At 45.0% G+C, this 13,749-nt stretch overlaps 1 protein-coding gene across 3 annotated transcripts in view; it reads left to right on the top strand.

Annotated features, from left to right (window-relative positions):
- LOC145361191 (putative aminopeptidase W07G4.4) overlaps positions 1 to 11,130 on the top strand; it is a 69,852-nt gene extending 58,722 nt beyond the window's left edge. For all 3 annotated transcript variants that reach the window (XM_080216826.1, XM_080216825.1, XM_080216827.1), the window contains 3 exons: positions 1,496 to 1,553; positions 7,198 to 7,379; positions 10,507 to 11,130. In XM_080216826.1, the coding sequence (XP_080072952.1) occupies positions 1,496 to 1,553; positions 7,198 to 7,379; positions 10,507 to 10,641 (375 nt within the window). In that variant the 3' untranslated portion in view covers positions 10,642 to 11,130. The remainder of the gene's footprint in view (positions 1 to 1,495; positions 1,554 to 7,197; positions 7,380 to 10,506) is intronic.
- Positions 11,131 to 13,749: the final 2,619 nt, after the last annotated feature.

Here is a 13,749-nt window from a genome sequence, read left to right as displayed (position 1 = left end):
GTGTGTATGACTTTCACTTGGGTTTCTCAGCGTGCACACACAAATAAACAGAGAGAGAGAGGCAGAATCACAGAAGAATGCACTTGAACATAAGAAATAGGAGCTGGAGTAGGTCATCTAGCCCTTCGAGCCTGCCCCGCCATTCAATAAGATCATGACTGATCTGAAGTGGATCAGTTCCACTTTCCCGCTTTCTTCCCATAACCCTTAATTCCCCTGTCTGTCAGAAACCTGTCTACCCGTGACTTAAATATATTTAGCGAGGTAGCCTCCACCACTTCAACGGGCAGAGAATTCCAGAGATTCACCACCTTTTGAGTGAAGAAGTTCCTCCTCAACTCCAATCTAACCTGCTGTCCCCCCCCCTCCCCCATCTTGAGGCTGTGCCCTCTAGTCCTGCTGCCCTTTGAGCAGGAAGAATCTCTCTCCCTCAACCCTGTCCATCCCCTTCACTATCTTATATGTCTCAAAAAGATCCCCCCTTAGCCTTCTAAACTGTAATGAGTACAGACCCAGTCTATTCAGCCTCTCTTCATAGGCCAACCCCCTCATCTCCGGTATCAGCCTAGTGAACCTCCTCTGCACTCCTTCCAAGGCCAATATATCCTTCCGCAAGTGTGGCGACCAAAACGGCACACAGTACTCCAGCTGCGGCCTCAGCAGTACCCTGTACAGTTGCAGCAAGACCTCCCTGCTTTTATATTCTAAGCCCCTCGCTATAAAGGCCAACATTCCATTCACCTTCTTGATCAACTGCTGCACCTGCAGACTGGGTTTTTGCGACTTGTACACAAGGACCCCCAGGTCCCTCTGCACCATAGCGCACTGCAGCTTTTTGCCTTTTAAATAATCCCTCCTACTATTATTTCTGCCAAAGTGGATAACCTCACACTTGCTACTTGGAGCAAGGTGGCCTTGCTTTTAACCTCCAAATTGCATATTCCAAGATGGGGCTGGTATGTACTCATCTGGCTTAGGTCATTACAGCCGGGGACTTTGAGATGAGGTGGTTGTTACGTCTGTCTTCTTCAGAGAAGGTAATCAGACTTGGTGTTTTTACAATTATTTTGAATTGTCTCGATGCATAGGAAGGTGTCCCATTGTTCCATAGAGACCCTCTGCAGCCATTCGTGTCAGCAGCTAATGGGACATTGATCAGCCTCCTTTGGTGTATTGTGTCCATTTGCTCAAATATATACAACTCTGGTCCTTTTAAAGTCCAGTATTTCCATCTGTATCATCGTAACCAAACATAGGCTTTGCCTCAGACTTAAAGTGAACCACTTCAAAACCTCAACCTTCTTCGAAATAAAAATGATCTTCAAGTTTATATGTTCCACTGCAGTCTGAAAGTTGAGAGGTAACTGTCAATTTTGCTGTTTGGCTAAACTGGAAGATGTATGGTTCATAGCCTTGTCTCAGATTTTGGTGTGAAAATTCATGGCTTTCACATTTTGACATAGCTTGAACGAGCATTGTTTATCTTTTGGTATAGATCATTATGGATAATGGTCCTGCTCAGTGGGCGAAAACGGCTCAAGAACTTCAAGCAGGTAAGAGTAATTTGGTCCTCCATATCTCTGAGGTGTGGGCACATTGGGCATTATGATTGAAGTTTTGAGCAAGTACGCTATTGAATGTCTAAAACTTCCTGCTTGGTCCTTCATGATCATGATGTTTTTAAGCAGGTTTGTGTGCTTTGCTCATGGTTCATAAATGCTCGAGGTAATCTGATGCATGAAAGACATATGACAAACTTGTGATCTTTGCTTACCAAGTAGCATGTGGACCAAGATGACCCAAAAGTAGCCCAGTCGTTCAAGAGGGACTTGGGTTGAGGCATAATGATCAATCCTGGTAGTTTGGACTGCAAAAGTGCAGAGCCAGAAAACAGTGAGACCAGAAAGATCCTTGGAAACGTGAACCAGGATATTTGTTTCACTGTGTTGGGTTTGGTGTTTAGGTGTTTGGGAACCTTCTTTAGGCGTCCAGTGTGAATTTGGAAGAAATGTTTTCAACCACAGAGTATTGAGAGTGCAAATGGCTCCCACAGTGCATGGTTGAAAGAATTGCATTAATGCATTTCAGGGGAAGCTGTCAGGTTCATTTTTCAGAGACTCTTTTATACTTGATGCAAGAGCAAAAGGGTGATCTGTACAAGAAAACCCAGTCCTTTATTTTCAAGCAAGTATAAGCTGCTGGATGATCGCTTTACGAACTCAGCATAGTGTGCTGAGCTTCACCCAGTGATACTCTCTGAACAGGGGGCAGTCCCTCCCTTTATACTCTTTTTACAGCTATTGGTCACATACACGCAGTATAACTTCACCGAGATCACATGCTTAGCAACAGCAAGAGTAAGTACAAAGACAGTATGTGAGTAAAACCACAAATATGTCGGAAACCCATTTTGGTTGCCATTGAAACTCCACATCCACCATTGCTCGAATGTGAGATTGCAACTGTTCCCATATATCTTGGGACGCTGCCTTGCCCAAAAAGCCAATGTTATCCTCTTAAAACAAGGACAGTATCAACCGAGTCCCATCTAAACCGGTTTACTTGAAGAGTTGTTATTTGCAAGGCCAGGGTGACAGTTCACAATAGGTAATATGTGCTGAGACCAGCAGAAATTGTTCCAAACAGCAAGATGCAGTTAATCACAGTTTTCGAGCTAAGAATTTACTTCGCTTTACCTTGAAGCAACCAGCTGCATTTACACTTTTGCAGGAGCTCAGCTTGCACATCTTTTTTCCAAATGGCCAAGACCAGAGATTCATGGGATGTTAATCCCTCAACATCTCAAAACAAGATAGCAGAAGTCAACCATGGGAATAGAGAGTTAGGATGAGAGATGGGAGGAGGCTTGAGCCAACCGAAATCATATGCTGATTGAACCAACCAGCCAGATATCGTATATAAATGTACATAGTACGAAGTAGATTCATAATGCCTGGCAAGGAGAGCAGGAAGTACTCAGATGAGAGTTCATTGTGTGAAGCGAGGGCAGAAAGCTTTGGATACTCCTGATATGTCCTGGCCTGCCAGACATCCACACCTGTGCTCGGTGTGTGGAGCTGCAGGCCCTACGAAACCAGGTTAAGGAGCTGCAAATGCAGCTCGAGGACCTTCGGCTCGTTCGGGAGAGTGAGGAGGTTATAGATAGGAGCTACCAGCAGGTAGTCACACCAGGGCAACGGGATGAGGGCACTTGGGTAACTATTAGGAAGGGGAAAACACGGGTGATGGAGAGCACTCCGGTGGATGTCCCCCTTCAAAATAAGTACTCCGGCCTGAGTACTACTGGGGGGGATAGCTCATCTGAGGGAGGAAGCGGTGGCCAGGTCTCTGGAGCTGAGCCAGTGAACCAAAAAATCAAAAAGGGAAGCAGAAAGGTAGTGTTAATAGGGGACTCCACAGTGAGGGGCGCGGACAGGCGTTTTTGTGGACGTAGAAGGGAGTCGCGGATGGTGGTTTGTCTCCCTGGGGCTGGGATCCGGGATGTCTCTGGGCGGGTCCCAGACATCCTGAAAGGGGAGGGTGAGGAACCAGAGGTTGTAGTACATATAGGTACTACTGACGTAGGTAAGAAGAGGGTGGCACTCGTGAAAAGGGACTATAGGGAACTGGGTAGGCAGCTGAGGAAGAGAAAAGCGAAGGTAGTAATCTCAGGATTGCTGCCTGTGCCACGGGAGAATGAGGGAAGAAATGAAATGAGGTGGAGGGTGAATGCGTGGCTGAGGGACTGGTGTAGAGGGCAGGGATTTCGGTTCCGAGATCACTGGGACCTCTTTAGGGGTAGGTGGGACCTGTATAGTAAGGACGGGTGGCACTTAAATACCAGGGGGACTAATGTCTTGGCGGGAAGACTGGCTAAGGCTACCGGGGGGACTTTAAACTAGAAAGGATGGGGGGAGGGAACTGTGATGGGGAAACTGGGATGGAGGAGGTTCGCTCCCAGGTAGGGGAGGACTGCAGGCAGTATGGGAGGGAGGTTAGACAGGCGGTGGAGATGGGAAATGCCCAGACTGAGGGGCTGAAGTGTATATATTTTAATGCAAGGAGTGTAGTGAATAAGGTAGATGAGCTTAGGGCGTGGATTGCTGTTTGGGATTGTGATGTGGTGGCCATTACGGAGACTTGGATGTCTCAGGGACAGGACTGGGTACTTCAGGTGCCAGGCTTCAGGTGCTTCAGGAAGGACAGGGAGGGTGGCAGAAGGGGTGGTGGAGTGGCACTGTTGATCAGGGACAGTGTCATGGCTGCAGAGAAAGAGGATGTTGTGGAGGGACTGTCTACCTTGATATCTCTGTGGGTGGAAGTTACAAACAGCAAAGGGTCGAAAACTTTGCTGGGTGTATTCTATAGGCCGCCCAATAGTGACAGGGAAGTTGAAGTGCAAATAGGGAAACAGATTCTGGAGAGATGTTTTAATAACAGAGTTGTCGTGATGGGAGGCTTCAATTTCCCAAACATCGACTGAAATATCCCTAGGGTAAGGGGTTTGGATGGGGAGGAGTTTGTTAGGTGTGTTCAGGAAGGTTTCCTGACACAGTATGTGGATAAGCCTACGAGGGGAGAGGCTGTAATTGACCTGGTACTGGCGAATGAACCAGGGCAGGTGATGGATCTTTCGGTAGGAGAGCATCTTGGAAATGGTGACCATAATTCTATCTCCTTCACAATTGCGTTGGAACGAGATAGGATCAGGCAGGCTAGGAAGCTGTTTGTCTGGGGTAAGGGGAGATACGAAGAAGTCAGGAAGTTACTTGGACAAATAAACTGGAAGGAGGCGTTCTTAGGGAAAAGTACGGAAGGAAGGTGGCACATATTCAAGGAATGTGTGGCTGGAGCTCTGAATGACAACGTTCCGATGAGACAAGGGGGTTTTGGTAGGTCGCGGGAACCGTGGTGCACGAAGGCTGTGTTGAACCTAGTCAGGAGGAAAAGGAAGGTGTACAAGAGGTTCAGGGAATTAGGAGAGGTTCAAGATCTTGAGGAGTATAAGGACTGTAGGAAGGAACTTAAAAGGGAAATTAGGAGAGCCAGAAGGGGTCATGAGAAGACCTTGGCGGGTAAGATTAAGGAGAATCCCAAGGCCTTCTATAAATATGTGAAAGGTAAAAGGATAAGAAGAGAAGGGATAGGACCTATAAAAGGTGAGGGGGGAAAGGTTTGTGTGGAACCAGAAGAAATGGCAGAGGTGCTTAACGAGTACTTCGCCTCAGTATTCACAGTGGAAGCCGATCTGGGAGATTTTGTTATGGATTTGCAGCAGATGGAAAAGATTGAGTACGTGAATATTAAGGAGGAGGATGTGTTGGAACTTTTGAATTCTATCAAGGTAGATAAGTTGCCTGGACCAGATGGGATGTACCCCAGGATACTGTGGGAGGCGAGGGAAGAGATTGCAGAGCCCCTGGCGATGATCTTTGCGTCGTCAATGGAGACGGGAGAGGTTCCAGAGGATTGGAGGATTGCGGATGTAGTTCCTATTTTCAAGAAAGGGAACAGAGATAGCCCGGGTAATTACCGACCGGTGAGTCTGACCTCTGTGGTTGGTAAGCTGATGGAGAGGCTTCTGAGGGACAAGATTTATGAACATTTGGAGAGGTTTGACGTGATCAGGAATAGTCAGCATGGATTTGTCAAGGGCAGGTCGTGCCTTACAAGCCTAATTGAGTTCTTCGATAATGTGACTGAACACATTGACGAAGGAAGTGCCGTGGACGTAGTGTACATGGACTTCAGCAAGGCGTTTGGTAAGGTCCCCCATGCAAGACTTCTTGAGAAGGTGAGAGGGCATGGGATCCAAGGGCCTTTGGCCTTGTGGATCCAGAACTGGCTTGCCTGCAGAAGGCAGAGAGTGGTTGTGGATGGGGCTTTTTCTGAATGGAGGTCAGTCACCAGCGGAGTGCCTCAAGGATCTGTTCTGGGACCCTTGTTGTTTGTCATTTTCATAAATGACCTGGATGAGGAAGTGGAGGGATGGGTAAGTAAGTTCGCTGATGACACTAAGGTCGGTGGTGTTGTGGATGGTCTGGAAGGATGGCAAAAGTTGCAGCAGGACATAGATAGGATGCAGGACTGGGCGGAGAAGTGGCAGATGGACTTCAACGCGGATAAATGTGTAGTCGTCCATTTTGGCAGAACCAACGGGATGAACGAGTACACTATCAAGGGCAGAAGTCTGAGTAGTGTTGAAGAGCAGAAGGATCTTGGGGTCCGGGTCCACAGGACTCTTAAATCGGCCTCGCAGGTGGAGGAGGTGGTCAAGAAGGCGTATGGTGTACTGGCCTTCATAAATCGAGGGATTGAGTTTAGGAGTCGGGAGGTAATGCTGCAACTTTATAAGACCCTTGTCAGGCCTCATTTAGAGTATTGTGCGCAGTTCTGGTCGCCTCACTATAGGAAAGATGTAGAAGCTATTGAGAGGGTACAGAGGAGATTTACAAGGATGTTGCCTGGACTGGGAGGCATGCCTTATGAAGTTAGGTTGAGGGAGCTGGGACTCTTTTCCCTGGAGAGACGAAGGTTGAGAGGCGACCTGATAGAAGTTTACAAAATGTTGAGAGGAATAGATAGGGTGGACTCTCAGAGGCTATTTCCCCGGGTTGAAATGGTTGCTACGAGAGGACACAGATTTAAGGTGCAGGGAGGGAAGTTCAGAAGTGATGTTAGGGGTAAGTTTTTCACTCAGAGGGTGGTGAGTGAATGGAATCGGCTGCCGTCAGTGGTGGTGGAGGCGAACTCGCTGGGGTCTTTTAAAAGACTTCTGGATGAGTATATGGGGTTTAATGAGATTGAGGGTTATAGATAGGTCTGTAGGTTGGTAGGTGTTGATGTGATCGGCGCAACTCGTGGGCCGAAGGGCCTGTTTGTGCTGTAGTGTTCTATGTTCTATAAAGGAAAAATAGTTGGCAAATTCTAGTTCGTCTTTTTATGTGTACCTCAATACGGTATTGTTAAGGATGTGCTAGAATTGAGAGACCACAAATTTGAAGTGAGGCCATGGCTTTGTGTCCTATCACCTGGTTGTGTTTTCATTCCCTGAAGGAAGGGCTTGGTTTGCATCTGGTTTTAGATCAGATGAGTTGCTGGGGCATGATTTCATTCTGAGGAGGGTTTACTTATTATTGATTCAACATGTTTATCTAAAGTTTTTTTCTCCATTTAATGTTGTATTTTTCCTGTTAGCTGGTCACAAAGTGGCTGATCCTTTTGAAATCTCCACCATTCGGCGTGAGGACTATGACTTTCACAAAGGGAAGTCAGAGTATGAAGAGATTCTTCAGTGCAACAACCAGCCATCCAGTGCCACACCCCGTGGACATCAGTCACCTGCAGCTTTCCTCATCATGGCTTCCGGCCTAGATAAGGTAACATCCCTTGCTATATGAAGATTCTAATAATGTTAAATAGCATTCAAATTTTAGGCTGAATAGAAGTGACCAGATAAGAGCTCTTAAATTCAAAGTGAAGGGTCATTGAGATTCAACATGGGCTGTATTCTCTCCCCACAGATGCTGTCAGACCTGCTGAGATTTTCCAGCATTTTCTGTTTTTGTATGACACTGTTTAGTTGGATGAAAGATTTAGTAATCTCATTACTGAGCTAACTTGGCAAAAATTCATCAATTCGGTGGCTTTTTCCTTAATATACCAGGTAGCTTGTACCCACAAGCCTTTGTTCCTTCAAAGATGGCACAATGGCTGGATATGTTGTTTTTGCCTGTGGAGATGGGGGCCCTGTGTTTGAATCTTCCAGATGGTGCAAGAGAGCCACATTGAGAGGCCAACAACGATTTTAAGTTTGTTGTTAGTGTGCTTTGTCATTCACTCATTGGTTCAGCAAATATTGGTTAATTGTGGAATCCCATTTCACGTTACTTTTATTTTGAGTTTTGCAAGCTTTGAATGCAGTCAGTACTTTTCCTGTTACAAACAGCCAAAGAGATGTTCTGTTTTATAGAATCTACCTGTCATTAATCATTATTAACAAGGATGTTACCTGGATTGGATGGCATGCCTTATGGGGATAGGTTGAGAGAGCTTGATCTTTTCTCCTTAGAGAGACGAAGGATGAGAGGGGACCTGATCGAGGTGTATAAGATGATGAGAGGTGGACTCTGAGGCTTTTCGCCAGGGCTGAAATGGCTGCCACAAGAGGACACAGGTTTAAGGTGCTGGGGAGTAGGTACAGAGAAGATGTCAGAGGTAGTAATTTGGGGAGGTGACCAAAAAGGTGGATGAGGGTAAAGCAGTTGATGTGGTGTATATGGATTTCAGTGAAGCGTTGGATAAGGCTCCCCATGGTAAGCTACTGCAGAAAATACGGATGCATGGGATTGAGGGTGATTTAGCGGTTTGGATCAGGAATTGGCGAGCTGAAAGAAGACAGAGGGTGGTGATTGATGTGAAATGTTCAACCTGGAGCTCAGTTAATAGTGGTGTACCGCAGGGATCTGTTTTGGGGCCACTGCTGTTTGTCATTTTTATAAATGACCTAGATGAGAGTGTAGAAGGATGGGTTAGTAAATTTGCAGATGACACTAAAGTCAGAGGAGTTGTGGACAGTGCGGATGTACGTTGCAGTTTGCAGAGGGACATTGATAAGCTGCAGAGCTGGGCTGAGAGGTGGCAAATGGAGTCTAATGCGGAAAAGTGTGAGGTGATCCACTTGGAATGGAGTAACAGGATTACAGAGTATTGGGCTAATGGAAAGACTCTTGATAGTGTGGATGAGCAGAGGGACCTCGATGTCCATTTGCATAGCTCCCTGAAAGTTGGCACCCTGGTTGTTAAGGTTGTTAAGAGGGCGGAAGGTGTGTTGGCTTTTATTGGTAGAGGGTCTGAGTTTCGGAGCCATAAGATCATGTTGCAGCTGTACAAAACTCTGGTGCGGCCGCACTTGGAGTATTGCGTCCTGTTCTGATTGCCGCATTATAGGAAAGATGTGGAAGCATTGGAAAGGATGCAGAGGACGTTTACCAGGATGTTGCCTGGTTTGGTGGGAAGGTCTTATGAGGAAAGGCTGAGGGACTTGAGGTTATTTTCATTAGAGAGAAGAAGGTTAAGAGGTGACTTAATTGAGGCATAAAATATGATCAGGGGATTAGATAGGATGGACAGTGAGAGTCCCTTTCCTCGGATGGTGATGGCTCACAGGAGGGGACGTAGCTTTAAATTGAGTCATGAGAGATATAGGACGGATGTCAGAGGTAGGTTCTTTACTCAGAGGTAGTAAGGGCGTGGAATGCCCTGCCTGCAGCAGTAGTGGACTCGCCAACTTTAAGGGCATTCAAATGGTCATTATATAGACATATGGATAATATTGGAATAGTTTAAGTTGGAGGGTCATTACTTATGTTATTACTTACATCACTGGTCAGCGCAACATCGAGGGCCGAAGGGCCTGTACTGCGCTGTTATGTTCTATGTAAGTTTTTCACTGAGGGTGGTGGGTGAGTGGAATCAGCTGCCGTCGGTGGTGGTGGAGGCAAATTTGTTAGGTTCTTTTAAGAGACTTGTGGATGAGTACATGAGACTTAATAGAATTGAGGGTTATAGGTAAGCCTAGTAGGTAAAGATAAGGTCGGCGCAACTTGAGGGCCAAAGAGCCTGTTTGTGCTGTAGTTTTTCTATTTTCTATGATTATCTGTATGCCTGTCATCGCATGGGCACTGAAATTTGTGAATTTGTATGCCATTTTAATTATTTGCGTGTACACAGAAGATTTTAACTTGAAGGTAGCTTTGTGTTCATGGAAAACAACATTTGTGTTGTGACTGGATACTGGCAGTGTGAAATGATATTTTGGCATGGTGACACCATGGTTAGCACTGCTGCTTCACAGCACCAGGGAACTGGATTCAATACCCGGCTTGGGTCACTGTCTGTGTGGGTTTCCTCCGGGTGCTCCAGTTTTCTCCCACAGTCCAAAGATGTGCGGGTCAGGTTGATTGACCATGCTAAATTGCCACTTTGTGTCAGCGGGACTAGCACATGGGGGGCTATGGGGGTAGGTGCTGGGTGGGATTGTGGTCCGTGCAGACTGAATGGGCCGGATGGCTTCCTTCTGCACTGTTGCAATTCTAGAATCTGTTGCTCAGATTTTCAGAATGGCGTAATGTTAGATAATTTGAGGCAAGCTGGGCACTTGTGGTCTGCAAGTGGTGACCTTAGTCCTGTTTGTGCACAATAGCCAGAGCAAGAATCTGATCGTGGTGGCGATTATTGTGCACAATTCTTTTCATCTAGCTTGAGAAATCCCAATGCATTTATCAACTGACGAAGGTAGGCTTGAGCTATGAACTAGTAAAAAGAGCCCAGTAGTGGATTTCTAAACAAGCGCATCAAGGATACTGGATTGCTTCATTTCAAAGGGTTGATTGAGTGTGGGATGGAAAGTTTTATATGTAATTTCATTCAAATAGAGCAAACTTAAAACTTTTTCTGCATCTGCACAGAAACCATTTTCACTAAATCAAATCTTCTCTCTTTCAGCACGGAATAGATTCTGAAAAACCTCTTCGTTATTCTCATATTGACATAGCTGGATCTTCTGGCCCGTTTCCTGGGATACCAACTGGATCACCAGTGGTTGCCCTGGCAGCAAAGTATATTCTAAATCGCATTTGAATAGCTGAATTAGACAAAATCGTCTGAATGAGCACTTGGGAAGGCTGTAATCAACACTCAGACAAGGCAATGTTATAGGAGATGTAATGCAGTGAACTGTTCATCTTCACCTTGATTCTGAAGGAAATATGAAGTTAATAAATTTGGCGTAGGTCAGTCAGTGCAGCATTGATAAAACTGGTTACAGGAGGGTTAATCAGCATTCCAAACTTTCTCAGGTAGGCTAATGAATGTGTTAACTATCTTCTAAAATTAAATTTTTTGAGTGTTTAATTTGTAAAACGTAAATACATGAACAACTGTTAAGTTTCCAAATTAAGTTGAGCTTTGTTGGTGAAAAACTGTTGAAAAGGGCAGTCAAACTATCAGGTGCAGGAAATAGGTGATAAAATGCTTTCAGCAAGTTGAATTGTAATAAATGAGACAAATATGCCATTATTAGGGAAGATTTTGTTTAAAAGTTAAGGCCAATAAATATCGATGAAACCACTGTTCACTTGGCAACTGAGGTTGACATTTACTTGCAAAAGCTGGTTGTAGCTGTAGTCGTATATGATTGTATTATGATTTACTTATTATCATTTTAATATGTATTTGATACAAACTTAGCAAGCAATGTTTTCCTAACTGTTATTTGGGTGTGACAGAACAATATGCTTAAGTACTGGACAGTTCACAGCAGATATTGCTCAAGTCAGAGATTTCTGACTGAGGCATGTACAACCCATGACTGAAACATATATATGAGGCCTCGGTGTAGTGATTTTCTGTCATTTGCCTGAAATCTCGTACAGAATTTCACAGTGCAGCACTTGAGTTATTGAGTATTACTTATTTGAACTATTATTAATTAAGGCAGCTATTGAAATGGTGACTGCAACAGCACCTACCGAACCTAATCTTTCTGGGCTCTGGTCAAATTTTAGGTTTTCAATCACAACAACATAAGAAATAGGAGCAGGAGTAGGCCATCTAGCCCCTTGAGCCTGCCCTGCCATTCAGTAAGATCATGGCTAATCTGAAGTGGATCAGTTCCACTTTCCCGCTTTCTCCCCATAACCCTTAATTCCCTTGTCTATCAAAAACCTATCTCCCCATGACTGAGATATATTTAGCGAGGTAGCTTCCACCACTTCAACAGGCAGACAATTCCAGAGATTCACCAGCCTTTGAGTGAAGAAGTTCCTTCTAAACTGCACCCCCCCCCCCCTTATTTTGAGGCTGTGCCCTCTAGTCCTGCTATCCTTTGTCAGTGGGAAGAATCTCTCTACCTCTACCCTATCCATCCCCTTCATTATCTTATACATCTCAATAAGATCCCCCCTCATCCTTCTAAACTCCAACGAGTACAGACCCAGCCTATTTAGTCTCTCTTCAGAGTCCAACCCCCTCATCTCCAGTATCAGCCTAGTAAACCTCCTCTACACTCCCTCCAAGGCCAATATATCCTTCCACAAGTGCGGCGACCAAAACTGCACACAGTACTCCAGCTGTGGGGCCTCACCAGTACCCTGTACAGTTGCAGCAAGATCTCCCTACTTGTATATTCTATCCCCCTCACTATAAAGGCGAACATTCCATTTGCCTTCTTGATCACCTGCAGACTGGGTTTTTGCAACTCGTGCACAAGGACCCCAGGTCCCTCTGCACCGTAGCATGCTGCAGCTTTTCACCTTTTAAATAATAATCCCTCCTACTAATATTTCTGCCAAAGTGGATAACCTCTCACTTGCTAACATTATACTCCATCTGCCAGGTCCTTGCATTGATGTACTGCTTTTAATGTCGCAAAATGTCCCAAGCCAGATCACAATTGTAATGTATATCTTGCACTTTGAAGCTTTTCCAAAAACATTCTGGTGGGGGGAACAGGTAAAGTATGTCAGAACTTCTGCTGCAACCTTCTGAGCTGATGTGTCGTAATGTTATCCATTGAGTGCGCACTGCTTTCTAAAGCAGTGCTGATTTTGATTGTCTCAGCCAGAAGCTTAGCATTAATCACTGTATTTGCTTAATACTGTCGAGCACAAAGACATGCTGTTTGAACAGTCCTTCACTTGGTGATCAACTCAATTTCCCTTTTGGATAACAAAATTATGTAGATCATAGCAAGTCCTAGCTCTCTCGGTTTTGGATAGGATTTTTTTTAATGATCAACATCATGCCTTTAAAATGTAAAACCAAGATATCTGTCTGATTTAACGACGTGCGTGCAATCTGGTTTCGAGCCTGAGGGGTTGGAAATTCTTGCATAGTTAAGTGCAAACCCAAACCATCAGAAGAGATGAGGATAAAACCTGTAATAAGTTACAAGTTTAATCTTACGCCCACTATTGATTGCACCCCTCTCCCACAAACCTAAATATACCCTGTGCAGGTCACAAGTGTGGAGTAGTACATAAAGGGCATATGTTTCACCAAGCCAGTGAACTGTAGTGTCTTTCTACAAAGAGCTGTAGCTCGGGCCACCAACTTGGATAGCTTGCCTTCTGTCCATCAGAGCTGATTGACTCCTTTTCTTCTGATTTTCACAATGGAGAAGGGCACATGAAAACAAGTTCACGGAGACCTAAAAGAAAGTTAGTTCTCCAAACCAGGCAATGGACAAGAAACTTCAGGAATATTTAAGGACAAAGGATCAAAGAGGAACTCCCTTTTGAGCAGAACACCATAAGAAATTGGCTTTTTAATAAGCTGGTAATTTCTGCATTTTATTAGGATTTCCTGAACACTGTTGGTTCCAACGTGGACAATTCAGCTCCAGCATAACTTGACTGTTATAACAAGGCTTTTCTGCACAGTTATGGAAATATTGCACCATACCAGCCAGAAATGCATTAGGTGAAGCAGTAGGAGTACTATTGTACAGAGGATCTCTTGTAAATGGCTGCACTTGAGACTGAAATTCGACTTGGGCAAGTATTCTTGCATGTTGCACTAGGGCCCCTGGACTCTTGATGTCATTTCAGCCTCGTAATCAAGCATGGACGAAAGAGCTGAAATCAAAAGGTAAGCTGGGAATGACATCTCTTGACTTCAAGACTTCATGTGACAATGAGGCAAGAGGGCTTGCTGTCAGAATTGACATCAAATGATAATTGGGGCAGT

The sequence above is a fragment of the Carcharhinus amblyrhynchos genome, chromosome 34 (genome assembly GCF_965287045.1).
Source record: "Carcharhinus amblyrhynchos chromosome 34, sCarAmb.v2.hapA, whole genome shotgun sequence".
In the NCBI taxonomy this organism is placed as follows: Eukaryota; Metazoa; Chordata; class Chondrichthyes; order Carcharhiniformes; family Carcharhinidae; genus Carcharhinus; species Carcharhinus amblyrhynchos.
Note: the sequence above shows the minus strand (reverse complement) of the source record. Positions and strands in the feature narration are given on the sequence as shown.